The sequence below is a fragment of the Drosophila rhopaloa genome, unplaced genomic scaffold, assembly GCF_018152115.1.
Source record: "Drosophila rhopaloa isolate 14029-0021.01 unplaced genomic scaffold, ASM1815211v1 contig_2, whole genome shotgun sequence".
In the NCBI taxonomy this organism is placed as follows: Eukaryota; Metazoa; Arthropoda; class Insecta; order Diptera; family Drosophilidae; genus Drosophila; species Drosophila rhopaloa.
In genome coordinates this window covers 6,903,490-6,925,694 of record NW_025335083.1, presented here as the reverse complement: position 1 = coordinate 6,925,694, position 22,205 = coordinate 6,903,490, and the positions used below count along the sequence as shown (strand labels likewise).

Genomic DNA, 22,205 nt, shown 5'->3' with positions numbered 1-22,205 from the left:
TTACCCTGGAAAGGCTAAGGGTATTAAATTACTTTATTATCATTTAATTTATTAGGCCATAGATTTATATTTGGTTTAATAAGAATTTAAAGTCAATTTATAAATTTAAGCTTAGGATAATTTTGATATAATTAGTACATCTTATTCCAAACTAAGTTACAAAAAATTCGAATTATATTAAGTTTAATAAATTCATATTTCTTATCTTACTTGACTTTATTACAGCAATACCTGTTTTGCACATTAAAAGTAATTCAAGTAGGGGTAAATAACCATCAAACTGAATTACGTTTGAAATAAATGTTGTATTGGTCTTGCCGTTTATTAATATTGGTAACAGCTTCCATTATTATAGATGTTAAAGCAGAGTTTCACTTGGACAATGCTCACTGTAAAGCATATATGAAAAAAGAACTCTCCGCTTTTATGGAAAAGTAGTCTGAACATAAAAAAAAAATCTAAAAAAAATAAAACTAGACACGAAATGCCAAAGTGAGTGCTGCATTTTTTGCATCTGCAGCGTGGCGCTCCTTTCTTCTGTTGGTGTTTGTTGTTGTTGCTGCAGTCCTGCACTCACACACTGATACACTTTCAGTTTTGGCATCATTTAGATGCTCGTGGAGCAACTGATGCAAATTTAATTTGGACACCTCGCAAAAAAGCGGCGTTTGCGAGTGCCTCCACACAGGGGCAAAAGCGAAAAAAAGGGGTGTGCTCGATGAGTTTGGATGGGCTGGATGGCGACTATCTGGTGGCATAACTTGCACTTGAGTGTGTGTGAACTGCAACTAATGATGTTGCAGGCACTCGCATGCGGCTTTTTGATTTAACGATCGAGCGCAGTTCGCTTTTTCCCAACTCTTTGTGTTGTTTTGGCCAAAAATGTTGAGTTGAGTGCGGAGGAGCTTAATGGCTCGTTTTGGTTGGTTACCCGATTGCTGCGGTTGATGGCCGTCATCCTCTCGTTTTTTCCACGCTCCTGTCATAAACTTCTTGCTTTGTTTCCGCCGAGGTATATTTTTATTCGCTTTAACGGCTGCGAAAATATCAACAGCAGGCAAAAAATATTTTACCTCCAAAGAAGGGTCATAAAAGACAAATAAAGCCTTCAGTCAACTACAAAAAAAGGGCGTTGATTGTCCCCGAAATCGATCTGCTGCAGACGGAAAATCGGCTTTTCTTTTGAGCGCTAAGATTAATTTGGCACTCCTTGACAACATAATGAGATTTGAGACGAATTTGCTTTTCGGCTTTAGTGTAAATGGATTTTTGTATTAAATGGACACATTATGGTCAAAGGTGAAACAGACTGTGAATAATAGTGTTTAATACATATCTTAAAAGGGAAATTTTGCTTTAGTAACTGATTAAATAATCAAATCGTTAAGAAGGCCAAAACCTAAGACCTTTAACTGCCGCTGTGACCCCTAATAAATCATACAAACACCTTTATAAAATGCAGCCAAAGCTCTTTAAAATCACTTGGCTTACAACACTTTAAGCCCATTCTCCTCGGGGGAGTGGCTAAAAACAGAAAAGGTCTTTTGAAAAATTCAATAAGCAGCCCGTTCTATCAATGTCCTCGAGGAGTTTTCTAGTTGTCTGTCTGCGCTGTTGTCAATGGCAAATGGGTGTGTGGGGAATATTTATTAAAATCGTTGTTCACAATTTTTATTTAGCATATCAAAAGGCGTCCGTGGGCCATATCCTAACATTCTTGTGCGGAAGCATGTCCCATAGGTTTTCCATTTCATTTTTTTTCGTTTATTTTTCTTTTCTTTGGATATATTTGTTTAAGCGGAGTATCATTTTGCCACTGGGCAGCCAAACATATTTGAGGCTTAGGCCCATTGAAGTTGGCTCCGGCCAAAGCAAATGGGCCTGCGGCTAGGGAATCTCGGCTAAATGGACTCAGCCGAGATGGCCCAAGATTGTGGGGTCTGCTTGGAATAGAATCCACCACACTCCACGTCCGCTCGCGACTTTCATTGGCTCGGACTCGGCAACGTGTTGAAGTTGAAAGTGCACCATCGCCAAAGGCTGTTGGCAAATGTCTCGCTCACATGAATTTCTATGTGGCAGGAAGATTAATGTCCTCAGTTTTCACAGGCGTCGAATGAACATAATGGCTCATGGAAGCAAAGTGGAGCGTTACTTCACAGCTGGCCAGCGGCTATTAATTCTTAAGAGTTCTCTTGAAAATTGAGTTCTATGTTTTTATTTATAAGTTGAAGTGGAAATTTGTAGTTATAAGGATCTATAACAAAAATCTTTAGGCACCTGCCAATGAGTCCTTAAATATTTATTTGATATGTAAAAAAGCATAAAATTTATGACTTTGATTAAAAAAGTTCCATTTATAGTAGTTGTATAATGGGAAACCATTACTCAAAGGCTTAACTTTTATTATCATGTTAACTTGCCCGACCGAAACCCATTCATGGCCATCACGACTAGACTTTCGAAATCCCTCCGTTAATGAAAGCTGTGCCAGACCAATTGATTTGAGCCCTTATTCTTGGCTCGCCAACAAAGCAAAGTTTCAATTTAATTTCATTAGCAATGCAAGGAAAGAGACTCTTTTGCTGCCTAAGTCCAAAATGGAAATTTGATAAAAATCGGTCTGCCATCGCCAGAATACAGAGATTGAACTGCTCCCTGCCATTGCAACTAAGTCGCACTGAGCTTTTTGGACACATTTCTAAGCTCGAACATTGGCACACATAAATATTTACGACTATTAGTTTTTACTCGGAGATCAAAACTTTTTCGATTTACTCCGAAGTCACTTGGACTTGGCCAAATTTGCATATCGATGTGAACAGCACCAGAAAAAGACGAAGGACGGAGGCGCCAAAAAAAACAATTAAAATAAATTTTACATAAGTCTTGGCACATTGCTATTACTTTGTCTAAATGTTTTCAATATTTTATGCTAAATCTTTGCGAAAACAATTTTGCTGCACGAATTGAGCCGGGCAAAATGCAAATTAAAAGCCAGAAGAACAATTCGAGCATGAAGCACCGTCTTGAAGCCTTGTAAATCAAGACCCGAGCCAGGGGAGCATAGAAAAGATACTTCCACGTATACAAAATCAGCCCAAAAGGTCCCGGTCCCGAGCCCCGAATATGTCATGTTGTGTGTATGTAGGCCACTGCCTGAGCCTGTATATTTATTATTTATGTAGCTCAACTAAACGTTTTGCCGCAGGAATTATGGCATAATATGTCAAAAGGCAAGCCGAGCCCCACGCCTTAAATAACAAGGAAAGACAGCTTTCCTGCCGTTTCCATGGCCAAAGTGCGGATACTCTTTCACCAGAAGACAAGGGTTTTTCGTGTTCTTTTAATTGGTGACCCAAAACCCGAATCAGCCCACTTACATATCCCTGGCCAGACTGGGAATAGTATCGCATTACAGTTGTCTTATTCACGATACCATCAGGCCAGAAGCGGCATAAATTTTAAGGGGCAATCACTTCGCTCCTAAGCCGTCTGGCAGTCCGAAAACTCTATAAATTTTAAAGCCGCTATTAGCCGAGACTTAGAGGCCGTAATAGCAGCAACGGCCCCGGCAACAACTCATAAATGATAACGAAGACCAGGGCAGAAGTGGATTTTTGCTGTCTGGCCTGAATTTAAATGTGTTAAACGAGCCACATCGCAACTTCTGACGGCCGTCCGGTTGTGGTGCGAGTTCTTAAGCTGCCGCGAACGGAAAATCACCTTTAATCATATGATTGGAGGCATCATTTAAGGTGCAAAAACTTTCCATTTATTGTGCGCGGTATTTTGAAAGAACTTTCCTAGGCGCTGGAAAAGTTTTAGTTCCCCACAAAAGTTGTGAAAGAGCGTAGGCCCCACAAAACAGTCGAGTCGGCAAAACTTCCCGGCCATTTAAATCATCGCCTGCCAGGAGCACAAGACGCACAATTGAAAATCGTCTGCACACCTGTACAACCATGGAATAAAGCAAATAAAATGAATTCGCATCTCGATACGCGCGCATGTATAAGAAAATAAATGGCGAAAAGAGATGGTTCTTGAGTCACTTTTGCTTACTTTCAGTCGCCCTGGCTTTTGTTCTAAGGCTTTATAAGGGGCTTTCGTTTTGTTTTTACAATCCAGACTTTAGCAGCTAGTGACAGCAAATTTAAACTATCGGGAGGGAAATGCATACCGAAAAGAACAAGTTCAAAACATTACATTGTAGAGGCAAAAGTTTCAGACAATCAATTAATAGTAACATGATTTTAAAAGTCAAACAAATAAATAGCTTTTGGTCATAAATTTGTTAATATTGCAGAAAATTATATAAATTTAAACTATAATTTATATTTCACTTAATTTTATAAACATGTTTTTTTTGCCTTTACAAGTTTATCGTTAATGCTTTTAAGAAAGGCAACGATTTGTTCTAATTTTTCAATAATTAAGTCATATAAGCTGATAAGAACCAAATAAATCTATTATACAGATTAAATTTTTTTCGTTAATAGCTAGAAATATTATGCTTGCGTTAAAACCAGGTAATCTTGTTAGTAAAATGCACATTTTTGATATTTTGTATCCAAATTTCTTTGACAAAATGATTGTATACAAGCAAATCTGTTGGCTGATGCTAACAATGTACATTCTTAGCACTCTCAACTTAAATTATGCTTTACTTTACTTTTGTATATAAAATGGATTTTTATTTAAAACATTTAGGCATTGCACAATTTGTATCCCTAAAATTGATTGCATTCTGACCTTTTTTAATGTGCCCTTCATCATTGTAGAGACTTACATCGATACTATATCGGTGCATCAATCTTTTTTGAGTTTTGTGACTTTGCACAGCTACGCTCTCATCACTAAATTGCATACATATCGCAAATATATTTTGGAGTATTGGCATAGGCGCAAAATAATGGCTGGCAATTTGTAGAGCCTACATTTAGCCCACTGCCAGACAATGAAATATTCTTTGGCAAACACACGCTCGCACACACGTGGCACACGTTGGTTTTTGCACATATACGTATATTCCCCTAAGCACCATCATCAGTTGCAAGTGTGAACAATAAATTGTCATCAGTTCGGCTCGACTCGACTTTGCTTTATTTCTTTTCAGTCAGTCTCCGCTCACCAATTTATGGCGGATTTCAATTTGTGCGGGACAGGCTTTCTTCGACTGCTCACATAAGTATGCTCTACAAATTGGCGCACACACACACAATCGCACACACACTCGCACACCCGAAGCGGATGTTCTGGAAAAGGAAGTCGAACAAAAAACATGTGAAGTTTTCGTTTGTAGCTGACATTTATTGCGCACATGGCGGCTCTTGCCATTGATTTTTTATGCGTTTTTGAAGAAGTTCGGGGCACTTGGAGCCCGAATAAGTGGGCTACAGTTTTTCAATTTCCATTCTATTGTTGGTGTGCGGCTGCGATTATCAGTTGTGCGACACACTTTGCTTTATGGTGTCGCATATTCTGCGTCTCACTAATGTTGGCTGTTGCCGAGTGCTTTTTAATACGGTTAACGTTCGGCCGGAAAACTAATAAAAGTTTGTTTTTTCTTTGCCCCTCTGGGATGGCGGATAGCTATGGCGATGTCGATGATGGGAAAACTGGAATACGAACGCAATTGACAGGCCACGGGCTTCGGCAAATAAGATTTACAAAGTTGAAATGCCTGCCAAAGTAGTTGCCCATGAATTTCCTATTATATTTGACTGACATTTCAAAATTGTGTTTTCATCTTGCTTACAACTTTTTTGGCACCGGAAGGAAAGACGGGGATTTAATACAAGGCTGGTATATATAAGGAATTGAGTACAGTAAGTAGAGATCCAGTCATTCTATGATTATATGTAATCGCGGAACATAGAAGCTCTTCGAATTAAAGGAAAAACATCCGGCAGTTCTTAGATATTTTAACGTTTTAGATTTTTCACTCTCAAGCATTTTATATCGTTTAACGAACGTTTATATATTTTCGGGGTAGAGGTATAGATATTTTATATACAGCATAGATTTTGTCAAATAAATATGTAACATATATCAGTATCGTTACAAAGACTCCTCAGGCATATAATAAAAAAAACACCTAAATAAACCTTTATCGCATTATCTCACGATATTTTGACACAAAAAACTTAAATAATCGCCTTTTAGAAGCTCGAAACATGAGAACTCGTTTCATCATCATTCTCAATCCCGCCAATTTGCTTTTCCCTCGCTTTTGGAGTCTCGTTGAACTAATATAAATGTATGTGCGACACAGACACGAAAGGCGAATGAAAATCAACTGGGGGCAGTCATTATGGCGGCTTTCACTTTCGCTAATGTGTTATGAGAGGCGAAAGTAGAAGACGCAGCCAGGCGTTTTCCGAGGGAGCAGCTCCTTGCTCGGGGGCGTGGAGATGTGGAGAAGTGGGCTGAGTGCCAGTTAGAGTGTGTTTAAGCAAATAGGTCGGCACACAAAACACCACTACTAACCACCAACCCACTGGCACACACACACACACAGTATTCTTACTTTAACGCGCCGCAGCTTACATTGTAATCTGAAGAACGAAAAAACCACAAGAAAAGACGCAAAGTCTTAATTTCAGGCTCTGAAATTTCAAACACCCTTTCATTGCGAAATGTTTTTCTTCTTAAGAAAAGATAAAGCCGCATTTGAAAATCTGTTAAGCTAATGTTAGCTAAGGTCAAGCGGGCACTTTTATTTGATCAACCAAAAAAGGCAGGCGTTTCAAAGAAAACCAAATTAAATTTCTGAGAATCAAAGAGTATTTAATTAAATTACCAATTTAATAACTAAGTTTAATTAATTAAATAAAATGTATTATTTTAAATACCAATAACATTTTTTTGACACTTGGCGGTATTTTTAACAAATTTAAAATACCCAATTTTATACACTTTTGGTGGACCGGTAATGAAATCGTACAGTAAACTCCTTAAAATAACGATAATTTTAAAAATAATATCTCTACTATATTAAAGATCCATTTGTCCTTAGTTATTTGTAACTAATAAATAAATAAATAGCTTTCGGAAGGTATTAAAATTAATAAATGGGGACAAAAATGTTTTAGAGAAACCATTTTTGAAGGGAGAAGCATACAGAGAGCTCTATAAAAATGATGTAAAACTTTGAAAGATCCAACCAAACATTCTTGTTTTGGTTCCATTTTTGGTGACCCCACTGTTCTTTTGGTGTCTTGAGTGTGCATTGCAAAAGTCAAAGCAGGAATTAAACTCGAGCTTAAGGCAAAGCAGATGATTTTTTTTTGGGGGGAGGCCCAAAGGGGCTGCATCCTCCCTTCCCCCATCCCCCCTCGGCCCTCATGGGGATAAAAGGCATATAAGCAGGGCCAAACTCACACACATAAGCACTTGTATTTAATCAGATGCGCATACATACATATTTGAGCGAGCATCTTGGGGTGTGTGCGTGTGCGTGTGTGTGTGAGGCGAGTGAATTTTTGTCGTATTTACACTTATTTCATTTCGCCCAACGCTTTGTTTACTATTTGCCTTGGATGCGGAAAAGCAGCACATCTTTCCTCTGAAGTGAAATTTGTTTTCCTCAGCCGGATCTGCCAGCTCTCGGGCTATTTCTTTGGCGCCACGGAGCGTATGAGTGATTAAAAGTTTAAGCATTAAGCAAATTGCGTCTAAGCCTGGACTTTGCCCGCGTTTTTCTTTTTTATTTTTCGCACTGCCTCTGGTGCGGAATCCGTGTCGATGTTATGCTAATTATATCACGCCTCAATAAACAGCTGACAAGGAAACGTGCCAGGCCAATCAACAGAGATTTGACTTCCCCAATCTGGTGTATTATTTTCGGTTTCCGGCTGCCCTTGCCCAACTCTTGAGTTCTTCGATTCTTGGCATTTCAAGGGCCTATCGCCTCCAATTATTATGCAACAAACAAATCTCATTTTTCCATTCGGCAGCTGTCGGCTATAAGTTTGGCTTTGCCCAGCTGATAATGCCTGGCCACCCCGAAAAGTTTTTAATCGATGAAAGTTTTTCCAGCGGACCAACATCTTGAGATTCGGTCACGTTGATTTACGTGATTGAACTTTAACTTTAACCCGATTGACTACAGCAGCTGCTCTCGTATATTTTTTTCCAATATTTCAATTGGATTGGTCCTAATAGGTTCATATTTATATCTGCCATTAATTAATAATTAAGTATAAGCAATTATAAATTGATGGCAGGAATAAATGTGATCCAATCCGACTTGGGTTTCTCTGAAATAGTCTTTTTAAGACTGTGATATTTGTTCCTTGAATATTTAAAGATATTTATCTTTTAATTTTTTAGTGTCACCAGCAAAATCAGCCTAGTCTCTTTTGAGACTGTGATATTTGTCCCATAGGAATCTTAAGATCTCTGTGTCTTTGTGTCATTTGCTGGGGGCTTATCAATATTTGAATACTAAGTGCTTGTTACAGAAATAGTCCCCACATATGCCCAAATATATCATTGAATTTATTATCTCGGAGACATGAGCAATATTGCTGAAATAGCTTTGTAGATTTCGTTCGTAATTTACTTACGTAGACATGCATATGTTAATAGCATGCCAATCCAAACCAGACTTACTTACTTTTATCAGATGTGTCATATAGATTTACTGATGATTCAGGCACAGGCATTCAAGTGGATAATTACATGTAATAATTGTTAGGCACACGCACACAGGACACAGAATACAGGAGCAAAAGGATGAATGCGAGTCCCCGAAGAAGATAAGCGGCGACACACACACCCGCACACTGTGACAAAGCCCATAAATAATAATTAAATGCGTGACTAATTACTTGTGTAATATTGCTATTATTAGGACCGAGACAGGGGGGCGCACGATAGAAAGCCGCAGAATAAGTAGAAAACTGACAAAAGAAGGCATACCCATTAGACACTCCCACACTGGCAGACAGTCTGGCGTAATGAGCTGGCAATATGTCGTGTTATCGCCGGAAAAGGAGTTGAAATTCCACTCCTGGAGGCATTGAATGTGTTGTCCTGACGATGATTAAGTTGACATCGACTGTCGACTTTGCTTTGCTGCACTGAAATGGGCGAAGTCGCACATTGGAGCACAAACAACATGTGTCGTCTTTACCTCGAGGCCTCTAATGAGCCCTGATTTATTTCATTGCCTTCCCGCGTCATCAGGACATCAGGACGCAGCGACAAGGACACTCGGCTTAGGTGGCAGCCTATTGAGTTCGTCGCCGTCTATTTGGGAAGCCATGGGCATGTGTGATTGCAACAATTTGGCTTATACCTCAGCGACTAATAAAGACATAATTACTTAATTAACTCAATTTGAATACACTCAGAGTGTCTAAGGACCTTGTGGCTTGTTTGCAACAAAGAAAAAATACAAAATCATTTGCTAATTAAAAATAAACATGCCCGCTTTCAATTAGGTACATTTAACTGTGTTATGCATAAGCAAATTAGGTGGTACTCAAATTAGATAATCAAGTTATATATTTTTATTTTCTTGAAACCGTTTGCCTAAAATGTAATAATTAATCTGAGAGCTGCAAAAAGAACAAATTGACTCCAAATGAATATTACACTCTAAAAAGTAAAAATACTTTTTGTAACGCAAAGCTATTAAAGCTTTTATTGCGAATATATAAAATAATTGTACCTATATTTATATGAGTTCGCATCATATTGAAAATAATTAAATTGGATCTTGACTACTTCATTGCCTTCCTCTTTTTGGGTATTTGTAAAAATCTATACAAAAAATAAGAATTAAAGTTTTACGAGTCCGACCTTCTACTGTTTCATTTTTTCTTAAATGGCATTCGCAATTCTCATTCAATGTTTATTTGTCTAAGCGCCATTCGATGCTTTCATTTTATTTCTGGAATTGTTTACACTTGCTGGCTTGTATTTCACGTGGCGCTATATCTGGTTTATTTACTTTTTCACTGCAGCAGCTTGAGCAATAAGCTCGGTTATGGTATCTTTTCCGACTTTTGTTTGGAGTTTTTTGGGTCTCTCGATGCGAGAAATCAAAATTCTACCAGATAAACATATTCCTTGTGTGTACCCAATTCGATTCTGATTTATTGCCAAAACGCGCTTTGCTTTTATTTGGGTATATTCACGGAAAGCTGACAAATGAATTTCGAATAATCAACAAAAATTTAAATGGGGGTCTAAAGAAAGTTTACTTATAAGCAGCGAATTTAATTGCAATACTTCAGAAGTATTTTTAATATAAACGCTTCCCCGAGAGCAGAAGATCATAAAGTTATATTTCAGACACAATCAAATTAATTTAATACCCATTGACAAGATATCAAAGCAGGTTTAAATCTCGTGATTGACTTTTACTTTTAGTACTTTTATTTTATTCGAGATGGATGTTTACTAATCGTAAACTAGCGATTTGATTTGCAATGCACTTGCCAGCTGAGTAAGCATTTCGGTTTTGACTACGTGTCGAAACGTTACACTTCTAACGCGGATCGGGGGCAAGTTGGGGGGACTGTGCGACATCGATGAGTGGCAACGAAAATAAACATTCCGCAGGCCTAGATGGGAGGCCTCGGGAACGAGGGGGGCTGGGGGTGAAACGAATCCACTCACACCATGCATAATGTAAACAAATTGCAGGCCAATAAATGGTGACGAGTCGAAGCTCCGAAAGCGAAGACAGTTTGCCCCAAACCGCCGACGAATCCGCTTGCCAAGCTGGAATCAGCGCCATGAATAGCTTCACACATGCGGTCGAGTTTGCCCACGACGAGAACCTTTTGAGGAGTCATGCGAATGTGGTAAGATCCCAGATCCGATTAATTATATTTGAGCTCAGCTCCGTCTTTCCTCCAGTCCCACCTGTCGGAATTCCTGGCCTTGCTCACCCTGAAGTCATTCGATGAACACGATGAGGAATTCCATACTTTTCACGAGAAACTTCAGCAATTTAAGCGGGAAGCGGATCAGCTGGACTCCAATTTCGATTCACCCGATTATTACACCAAGAAGGAGGACTTAATCTTCAAGGTCGTATGCGAAATTAAGGGTATTGACCATCAGCAGTGGCTTAGAGATGAACAGGGATTTGTGGACGGTGCTTCGCTAGGCGATTTTCTGGAGAACGAGTTTGTTTGCGATGACGTTTGACAAATCGCCACTTGAATTTAAGCTCATAGATCGAAGCTCTTATTAATTTTAATAAACATTTATATTTTATATGCAATTTATATTCCCACTTCTCGAATGGCAGGACTTGCGGTTACCTAAATCAACAAAGAACCACAAATCCGCAAATTTAATCAGCTCATCACTTGCTTACCTTCCTTCCAGCATTCCTTTGAGGAGACCCTTTTTCCTTAAGCCAGCAGCTCAGCCCCAGGTGCTGAACAAATTGTCCTGGTTTAGTCAACAATTAATGTTTATCTGACAAAACATTTTAATTTAGGTTATTGCTCCAATCGCCTCACATTCGCCCTCGTTATTTAACCCAAAGCCAAATAAGTGAAGCCCAAAAACACGACAAGGGATAGCGATGTGATTGTGCATGCGGGCTGCCTGCCGTACCTTGTCCTGATATTAATTTAAACTAATGCCACAAGACAAAACACAAACAAACACCCGCTCGAACAAATGAAAATAACCGAAGCATTCAAATCCGAGACGTGTAATTTGCCAGGAAAACGGGGAGAAGGGTGAGTTGCTGGTCGGGTTGGCGGGTTGTTTTGGGTTATTGGGATGTAGGGATGCCGTGATGTCGGGATGTCAGGATGTGTGTCCTGACGACAAAGTGACTTAACATGTCAGCCCGCCTGGCTGATTATTCCGTTGACAGTGGGAATATGCCAGAGCAGAAAGATTATTTGCTAACATCGATGGGCAGGGCTCATCAATGCCTTTGCCAAGTCAATTTAGAAGTACATTGTGAGAAATTCATTCAATATACAACATACAAAAGCCTTCCAGCTGCGAGAAAGAGCCCTGATGTAGATTCGTAAACTTGCAAATGGTCAGAGGAGTATTTTTCAATTTGAGCATCTAAAGCTTAAAATTTATTATACAAAAACATTAAGGAATAATACTTAAATGCAACGCAAGGCCCCAAATGTCAACAACACTGTGTTAAACGAAAAGTTTATATTAATAAAGATTTGGATACGAAAATTATGCACTTTGGGGTTTTGATAGGACCTCTAAGATGGAAAAATTATGATTTTTCGAAGTTTAACTCTAAAGATATATCTTTCCAAACATGTTAAAGATTTTTGTATACATTTCTTTAAGAAACATTTGTATGCCAAATAAGGTAGTCGTATTCTTTTGCTAACAACCCCGTTAAATAAAATTTTAAAATGGCTTGGAAAGAAATATGCAATATTATTTTAATCCAACATTTCAATATTTTATTATAAAAAAAAATGGAAACAGAAATACAATATTTTTTTATCACACATTTTCAAAAAGTTATGAGGTGCCAAGAATTTTCCATGAATTTAAATTTGAACAACCTACCAAGTATTTTCTCTAGTATATAAGGTAGTTCAGGCCTAACAACCTTTGGTAATTTGCCAGTTAAACATGATAAGGTGAAAAGTGAGTTTTTTTGTATTGAAATTTCTGTGAGCTGACAGGCAGACGGAAACGGTCTTAAGATGTCTATGAAATTAGCCACTAAATTAGAATCCCTACTTCATTACCATTTAGTTAAACTTGTGTGCTTTGCGCATTTCAATGAACTTGTGGCAGAAGGAATTTCCTCTTATTTAATTAAGCCACCTCTTGCGGCACAGCCTGTGTCTTGGTCCTATTTCTGTGACACATAAATTGCGATCGAATTTTAAGCAAATAAATGTAGAGCAGTATCTTAAACGTGAAACGAGGGTCTCCGTGACGTTCGAAATTAAATTCCCTTCGAACTCCCCCCGTTTTCCCACTCCGCGTGGCAACCGCACTCGTCGGGTGTCTGCTGCGGATAAGCCGTGTAATTAAGCAAAATTCGCCGTCATTTGGTTGGCGGTTTTAGGTGCGTGCGTGGCACTCGAAGCCCCAGCGTATTAATAACGTCAAAGTGTTGCGCATGAGAATTTATTAAGATGCCGCCACTTCTCGTCGACCCCGTTCGCCCCTTTCTCCCCCAGCTCAGCTGTTGCCATCCTAGTGGGAATCCAGCTCCGTTTCGACCCGGTTCCCCAACTCAAGGACCGCCAGTTTCGGAGGCCACTGCGTCTGACGACTTCGCGTCCATAATTTGGGTAATTTATTAACAACACGTTGTATAAGAAACGTTTAAAGTTCTCTTTTGCAAGCAAATAGGAGCTTGGAACTGGGCGACAAAATAGAGACCGAATTAGTTAACAAAATGAGAATTATAACTTTAACTCAAATTGTATGTTATATTAAAGTTTTAACATTTTAAGAAATATTTTATATACCTATAATGTTTTTTTTATTTTTTTCCTATTTAAATTATTTTAAGTCATATTAAAGTTATACATTTTTAAGAAGTATTTTATCTATTTATAATGCTTTTCTCCTTTCCTTTGACTTTTTCGATTTTAAATTATATTATTTATTGGTATTTGTCAAATGCTGAATTTTAGTAAGATCGAAGCCATTATTTTTGCCATTTAGCAGCAAGAGAAACCGATACACATAGCTCTCCATTAAAATGTCCAGTCAAAGGGGAAAAGAGGGTTTTTAGTGTCTGTTCTGTAGGGTATTACAAATTAAATATTATTTATTTTATTTCGGGTATTTTATAAGGTTTCAAATTAAACAATTAAAGACCACTATTCGGCTTTTACGACTTTCGCACTATGGACACTTCGACCTGCTTTGTCAATTGTTCGGCATCAACTAAGCTTGGTGCAATATAGTGTCGCGAAATTCGGGTGGAAGAGTGTGATGGATATATAGATCACATTAATAGAAAAGGATGAAGAGTGGTTTGCGATGAGGATGATGAAATACTACGCATCGTTGTGAAATATAGTCTATCAATATATCCCTATCCCACAATCGGCCATCCTGAATCTTCATTCGCCCCTGAATGAACCCCATTTTTTCATATATTCTGCAGCTGTTGTAGTTAGTTTCGGTCCCTCCTGGTTGCCTTCTTTCTGAACTTCATAGCGCCCATGATTCAGTTTTTTGACTATTTTATACGGTCCGAAAAAGTTAGGACGAAGTTTCATTCCAGTTCCATACTGTGTCCTTTTTAATTGCTACTAATTCTCCTACAGTATAATCAATTTCAACTTTTCTTTTCTCATTAAAGTTCTTTCGGTTCTCTTGCTGCACTTTCTCAATATTTTCCTGAGCTTTTTCACGTATTTCTTCTCGCTCCTTACTTATCTCTTCTATACCTAAGTCTTCAAAAAGTTTTCTTAAATCATCGTCTTTCTTTCGCATATTTAATCCAGTCAAAATTTTAAACGGACTATACTTGGTAGTTCGAGGTGGAGTGCTGTTTATTATTTGTTGAACTCTGTCTACGTGCCGATACCAATTTGCTGGGTTTTCTTGGCAAATCTTGCTCAACATCGGGATCACAATTTTGTGGATTCTTTCCACCTGACCGTTGCCCCTAGGCATGCCTGTGGTGATGTGAAGTAGTTGAATTCCTTCGCGGCTGCAGTACTCCTTGAACAGTCCAGAAGTGAATGCAGTTCCCCTGTCAGTAACTATTCGGCGAGGGTTTCCAAAGACTGCTGCTTGCTTCTCGAGCTTTTCTAGGACTTCCTCTGATCCCGTCGATTTTGTAGGATAAAGCCAAACAAATTTTGAAAATCCATCAACGACCGCCAGAATGTGGTTATATTTCTTCTTCGTATCTGTCAGAGGTCCAACGTGGTCGATATGATAGGTTCCAAGGGGTTCTTGAGCCTTATCAATGGGACTGAGTAAACCCTCCTTCTTTCCTCGCTTGGACTCAATGATCAGACATTCAACGCATCCTTTGACTACTCTTTCGACTTTTTGCTGGATTCCTGGGATGAAATAACTTTTTTCTAAAATGTCACGAGTCTTTTTGATACCGAAATGGCCCTCCCTGTGTGCAATGCTTATGATTTCCTCTTCCATTGAGTCAGGAACAACCAGTAGTTCGTTAACTTCGTCTTTATAAAGGATATTATTCTTCAGAAAGAAGTCTTCATATACGTCATTGCTGGTCAATACGGATTTAACAGCCTTGATCCAGTTGTCATTGTTTTGTGCCTCTAATAATCTTGACTTTGTGGAATCTGCGATCATAAAGCATGACAATCGGCTCAGTGCATCCACGTGCCTCATCTTGGTTCCAGCTCTGTGCTCCACCTTAAACTCAAACTCTTGCAGAGCCATGGCCCATCTTGCAACTCGCGGTGGTAGGTCGTCCTTTTTCATCGTCATTGCAAATGCGTTGCAGTCGGTTACCACTGTAAATCGCTTTCCAAGCAGGTAAACTCTCCACTTTTTCAGCGCGTTTACGATCGCTAGAACCTCAAGTTCGTAAGAACTATATTTCTCTTCACAAGTGTTTGTCTTCCGACTCATAAACTCTACAGGGTGAAACTGTTGATCCTCGGAGTCCATCTGCATTAAAACGCCACCAAAGCCATACTTGCTTGCATCTGTATGCACTTCAGTTTCAGCCAACGGATCGAAAAGTTTGAGTACTGGTGCTGATACTAGCAGTTGCTTCAGACAGTTGAAGGAAACTACGCCTTCCTCAGTCAACGTTAAATTTCTGTCGTCCTTTCTATTATTTTTCTCTCGCAGCAAGTCGCTCAATGGTTTTGCTGCTAAGGCGTAATCTTTAATAAATCGTCGCATGTAAGACGTCAGACCCAAGTAACGCTGCAAAGCTTGCCTGCTTTGAGGAATAGGAAAGTTAACGACTGCTTTAATTTTCTCGTTCGTTGGTGCTATGGTTCCGTTCTCGATGGTGTAGCCTAAAAAATTGATTTTGCTCATCAAAAATTGTGCTTTTTCCCATTTGATGCGTAGGCCTGCCTTCGAAGCTACTTTTAAAACTTTTTCCAGCGCCTGCAGTCCCTCGTTTTCGTCCTTACTTGGAACGATAATATCGTCCATATAAACTACGATCGTTTGATTTTGAATGAGATCCCTCAACGTAGCGGTAAGATACCTACAGAAGACAGCTGGAGAGTTTGAGATACCAAATGGTACATGCGTGAATTCGTACTGCCCGTTATGTGTCACGAATGCTGTAAACTTCCTGGATTGTTCGTCAATCGGTACATGAAAGAATCCGTTCATCATGTCAAGAGTTGTAAATATTTTCGATCCTTGCAACCTGTCGAGAACGTCGTCAATTAAGCTCATCGGAAAATTGTCCTTCTTGATTTTTTGATTAAGCCGTCGGTAGTCACAGCAAAATCTTCTTGATCCGTCCTTTTTTGCAACTAGTACAACTGGTGATGCGTACTCTGAGGAGCTGGGTACAATAATTCCCTCTGCCAGCCATTCCTGCACTTGTTTCTCAATAAAACACTTGTTCTCATAAGAGGTTCGTCTTGGGCGTTGATAAACTGGAATATCGTCTTCCAATACAATTTTCATACTCACAGGTGAGTCAATTGATTTTTCTGGTTTATACCTTGTAACAAGCTGCTCTATCTCTAGCTTGTGATTCTTATTCAGGTGAGACAAGTCAACTTTATCCAAAACAGAGATTTCCTCGACGATCTCCGTGACACACATACCCTTCAATGTTGACGCAAAATCGCTCTCTCTCGCAATGAATTTGACTCCATCTGAGGTGAACATAAGGTCGACGGATTGCAGCACATCATTTCCAACAATCGCAGCATACTCCAGTTCGTGTTGTTTAGCCACATGAAAAGTCACAGAGAAACATATATTATCTGCTTCGATATCAACTTCAAAAGATCCAATTGTTACCAATTCGCCTTTGCCAATGCCTCTTAGGTGTTTAACTACTGGTCTGAGCCTTAGGCCATCGAAACTTCTGAAAATGTCCTCTCGCATCAAGCACAAATCGCATCCTGAGTCAATCATGGCTACAAACGCCACGTCATTAACTTTCAGCATCTTGTAAATTAGCCCTTTCGCAGCTTTAGCTTCCAGCAGATTAGCAGACTCGTTCTTAACGGAAATTTTGGTTTTCTTCTCATTACAGTGCTTCGAGATGTGTCCTTTCTTGTTGCAGTTGTAGCAAACTACTTCACCTTTGCAATCTTTTGCGATGTGGCCCTCACTATTACATTTGAAGCACTTCCTTTGTAAATTACCTTGATTCTGTTTACCTGTCACTTCCTTATTAAAACTTTCCTTTCCTTTACCCTTCATCTTCTCGTAAATATAAATTTCGTCTTTGAGTTCCCTAACGGATTTGGCGCGATACAGTCCTGCCTTATTTACTTTGCTATCTGGTATGCCATCTACAAAATATGAAACTAAGCTTTCTTCGTCGAGATTAATCGGCTTGCTTATCTCCATTAAACTATAAAGAAATTCAATGCATGACTCCTTTGGTTGCTTCTGCCTCTGCCGCAAAATCTTATGTATTTCTGCCGAACATAACTTTTTTCCAAACTCTTGTTTCAATGCTTCTTTAAGCTCGATCCAACCCCTAACTCCTCTAACACTTCTGATGTAAAGCTTGGCTGCTCCAATCAGAAGCTGTTTGGCATAAATAAATTTCTGCAAGTTATCCCAGCCCACCGTAACAGCAACGTCATCGAATTCGGACAGCCAGTGATTGACGTCCTCTTGTTCGGAGCCCGAAAACGAAGATACACTGTCTTGAATATCGCGTAAAGTAAATCTTGAGCTTACAGGTGCATTCGCTTCTTGGTAGTTTGATGAACCACTGACGCTTACAGAATCTTCACCCGCATCGCCACCCACATCCAGCCCAAAATGATCGAACAGCCGATCCTGTAAAACACTCTTTCTTCCATTTGTTTCCAATCCCAACTCGGAACACTTTGACCGCAGCAAAGGAACTGTCATATCAAGAATCGATCTAGCATCCATGTTAATGCGACTAAGCCGTTTACAAATGGTTTTACAATTCAATTTGATACAAAACAAATGCAATTACAAATTTTCAAATAAGAAAGTTATATGACTTCCCCTTGTCGCTCACCACACCCAATTGGATTTGACTATCCAACAACTCCGACAACTCCTCCAGTCCAGTCCGCTCTTTTCTGTTGCAACTCGTTCTCTTCGATGTCGTCACAGCACTGCTTTCTCGTCGTTGCAGACCTTTGCGAAATTCGTCATTTATTTAGCAAACTCGTGTCTCTAGTTGCCAAAATTTGCCAGATCGTTGTCCCTCTCTCGCTGTTCTTCGTACAGTGAGTACTACGCCCTCCTTTGAGTACTGCTTAGCCTTGGTTTGAGTACTGCTTGACCTTCGTTGAAATACTTTGCAAAATTCTTCGTTTCTTTTGCAAACCTCTGCTCTTCGTCGTCGTTTTTTTTGATTTAGTGTTTCTTGCGTCTTCGTAGCAAGGATCACTTCTTCGTTTTTCTGCTCGGAGGTAAACTCTTCGTTGTCACCTGCGATCGCCTCATCAGTAAACAATTCACTGGCTCTGCATCAAATCATCGTCGAAATTTTTGTCGGATTGCTTTTTTCTCTATCTAGTGCGTCGATTTCATCATCTTTTTGTGATTGTGATTGTGTTTTTTTTTTCTGCACACGCACACACTCAAGTTTTTAATTGCGTCTTACTTTGTATGTCGCCAAATTTTTGCACATACTTCGATTTTCTTCTTGGTTTCCTTTTTTATTTTTAACTGTTTTTTCGTCGATTAACTGCTCCTTTTCAATTTACTTTCATGTAACTCCGTCGTGGCTTTTTCTTTATGTGTTAACGCACAGTTGTTATAATTGTCCTTGTATTTTACATCCCGGACGAGCCCCCAATAATTTGTAGGGTATTACAAATTAAATATTATTTATTTTATTTCGGGTATTTTATAAGGTTTCAAATTAAACAATTAAAGACCACTATTCGGCTTTTACGACTTTCGCACTATGGACACTTCGACCTGCTTTGTCAATTGTTCGGCATCAACTAAGCTTGGTGCAATATAGTGTCGCGAAATTCGGGTGGAAGAGTGTGATGGATATATAGATCACATTAATAGAAAAGGATGAAGAGTGGTTTGCGATGAGGATGATGAAATACTACGCATCGTTGTGAAATATAGTCTATCAATATATCCCTATCCCACAGTTCTGTGAAAATCTGGTGCACGACTGTAAAATATTTTATGGGATACATTTGGGTGCAATACAGAAAAGGATCTGAAACTCTGCTGCTGACTACTGGCCTTCGGCCTTAACTGTTGGCAAAACGGCTCTAAAACTTTTACGCCAATAAGTCACCAGGCGAACGTAAGGGGTGAGTTCGGGAAAAAAGCTGAAAAGACGGAATGATGTGAGCCATAAAACTGTCCAAAAGTCGCAGTAGAGGTTCTTTGAAGAATGGCAGGACGTGTGTGTCTGGGTGTACTTAAAACAAATACATTTCATGGGAAAGGAGCACAAACACCCGCGTGAACAAAGCCCTTAAATCATACATTTAAAATTAGCCCCCCCCCACAACCTTAAATCCCCAGCACGCTGAATAAAAATAAATAATTATTTAATTATTTTATTACTTTAAGCCGCATTACAAATGAATAGAAAGCACGCGCCAACAATTAACAACACAAACAAAGCAAAAAAGCGACCATTGCACCAGGCCGCATACATAAAAACACAAAAGGGAGTCAACATCCGTTTACTTACTACACTCAAGTGGAGAAACAACCAGCTAAAAGGGCATCTGGCGGTGACAGAAAAATAAGGGGCGATTTGATGGAGCAAAGAATAGTTGGACTATTTGAATGCCTTTGTGATTTTAGATTATGAAACATAGTTTAAGTTTATTTTCTTATTATAACATGAAATACAATTTAAAGTAAAGTAGCTCAGAGATTTATGTTTATTAGCTTAGCCATTTATAAAGGTTAGGAAGGCTTATAAAATCAATAAAAATAACAACTTTAGAACAACATATTTATTTATTTTAGGTACTATGTAATATAGTAATAAAGATTGAACTAAAAATTTGTAGTGTACTTTCTTAACTGATTAAGTGGTTATTATAGCTTTTACAGTGTACTCACTTGGTCTGTTTTTGTTTGGGAAATGTCACAATTGCGCTACCAAAAGGCGTCGCCGCAATTACCCAGCCATGAACGCAAACATGAGCACAAAGCCGGAGCTTGTGAGTGCTCGCATACTTTTTGCCGGCACTGTGCCCGCCTATTATGCCAACAAGAAGTCATCGCATGGCTCTATTTCAGCACGAACTCGAGGGCGGATGGGGAATCGGGTAATGGCAATGCGAACACTAAGCAACTGTGTGCGATCATAGTTGTGGGGCCAAATCACAAAGCAAACAACAGAAGCCTTTCCTTCTTCTGCACTCTATGTACTATGTACTATATCCCTTTCATGGCAATGCCTACTTAAAACGTCAGAGCTGAAAAGTCCGCCAGTCTGTGGTTGAATGTCTAATTGTTGTGGGTCGAAGCTTAGGTTGTTTAACTGCCTTCGTTGCATTTGTCTACATATTCAATTCTATTATATTTAAATAACCTCTCCCTTGGGAAACGACAATCGAAGGATTACAAGCTAAGCAAATTGAAACCGAAATGTTTAGAAAATCTATATCAAAATAAAACTCTTAGCAAAAGAACAATTTCTTTGCCAATTGCATTCCAATGAAAGGGTAACCGTTTAAGGAAAGGGTTGAGTAAAACTATGCAGGCATTTGAATTTATTTTTATGGAAAAAGACCCCATAGAAATGGTTTCGGAAATTCATACGATAAATGCTAAAAGTTTTCCCATGTCCCGTAGCCAAAGCGGAAACGGAAGTCGAGTCGCCTGGACGTCATGTATGCGAAAAGGTCGCCTGGATTTTGCTGAAAGCTCATAAATTTCTTTAAAATATGTGTATGAAACCACAGTGTTTTATTTGAAAGAGTTAAACAACGGGAAATCGGGCATCTTAAATTCATATATTCAATGCTTCCTTTTCCAACAACGCATATTTTGTTTCGTTTTCTCTGACATTGTAAGCCCCTTGATTAAAAATATTTACCATTTTGCAAACGCCATAAAACCAGAGGAACTTTTCCAATGGCTCTGATCAATCAAGAAAAACATTTTAAAGGCAAACCCGATTTCATTACCGCATCGTCAGCAGAAGCCGGCCATAAATACATACCATATCCCAAGGAAATATGGGTCAACCAGATTTATTCCGAATGTATCAATTATGAGCAGCGTTCAATCAAACGAGCCCCCAGCAAATCGACCGAAGGGCAGACAAATGGGAGCGAGCTGCTGACGGTTAAATTGGCCCAGAAACACCCACCAAGATGGCCAGAAGTATATGTTAGCACATACGTAAATACACATACGCCGGGTGGGCATTATAAAAGCTATTATTACATACCGACGCGGACCCCGGAGTTAGGAGCCAAATCAAAGTGTGAAGGCATATCAGCGCTTTTCCCACAAAGGCGAATCTTGACCATATCGGGGTTCTTTGGCCAGGACACAAACAAATTTACTGAGCGGTCGGGTCGGAGCATTTTATTGTTTGGCCACAATAAAACTCCAGGAAAAAGGGCGGAAAATCGTTCATTATTCATTATAAGCATTCACCCACAGCAATAATTTTCCGCAGATACACATAGTCAAATATATAAGAGCATATATAAATATTATGTGCGTAAAAAAGGAACTCAAGTCATTTATCTTGACAGGAGTTTTTCCGTTGGGCTGCTCACTTGATAGTTAGAAAACGAGAAAGCCAAAACTCCTGGGCCGCAAACTTTCATCAATCTTTCAATAATGTTTTAGGGGCAGCGAAGTGTTTTGGGAGGAGGAGGGGGGTGGTGTATGGTTGGTGGAGTGGCAGGTAAGGACCTTTCAGTTCAATGTCATGTAAATTTGTTTGCGCAGTTGCACGTAGCCAATAAAATACTCGTGAAATGTTTGGAAAGAAGGCCGCCATTCGAACCGCAAGTGGGGGTCAACAACTTGCCGTGAAAGACATTCAAAAGTAAATAAATCATGATGGTTTTTCCTTTGGTCCTTGATCTGCTTACTCCACCCAAGTCCCACCGAATTCCTTTCTTTTT

General features: G+C 39.2%; 2 protein-coding genes across 2 annotated transcripts in view; one reads left to right on the top strand and one right to left on the bottom strand.

Annotated features, from left to right (window-relative positions):
- The window catches only part of LOC108039958 (hemicentin-2), a 52,817-nt gene that overhangs the window by 13,613 nt on the left and 16,999 nt on the right, over positions 1–22,205 (bottom strand). The window lies entirely within an intron of this gene.
- LOC108039973 lies at positions 5,722–11,245 on the top strand. Its single transcript, XM_017117183.2, has 3 exons — positions 5,722–5,828; positions 10,660–10,820; positions 10,876–11,245. The coding sequence occupies exons 2-3, from the start codon at positions 10,668–10,670 to the stop codon at positions 11,167–11,169; spliced, it is 447 nt and encodes a 148-aa protein (XP_016972672.2). The 5' UTR covers positions 5,722–5,828; positions 10,660–10,667; the 3' UTR covers positions 11,170–11,245.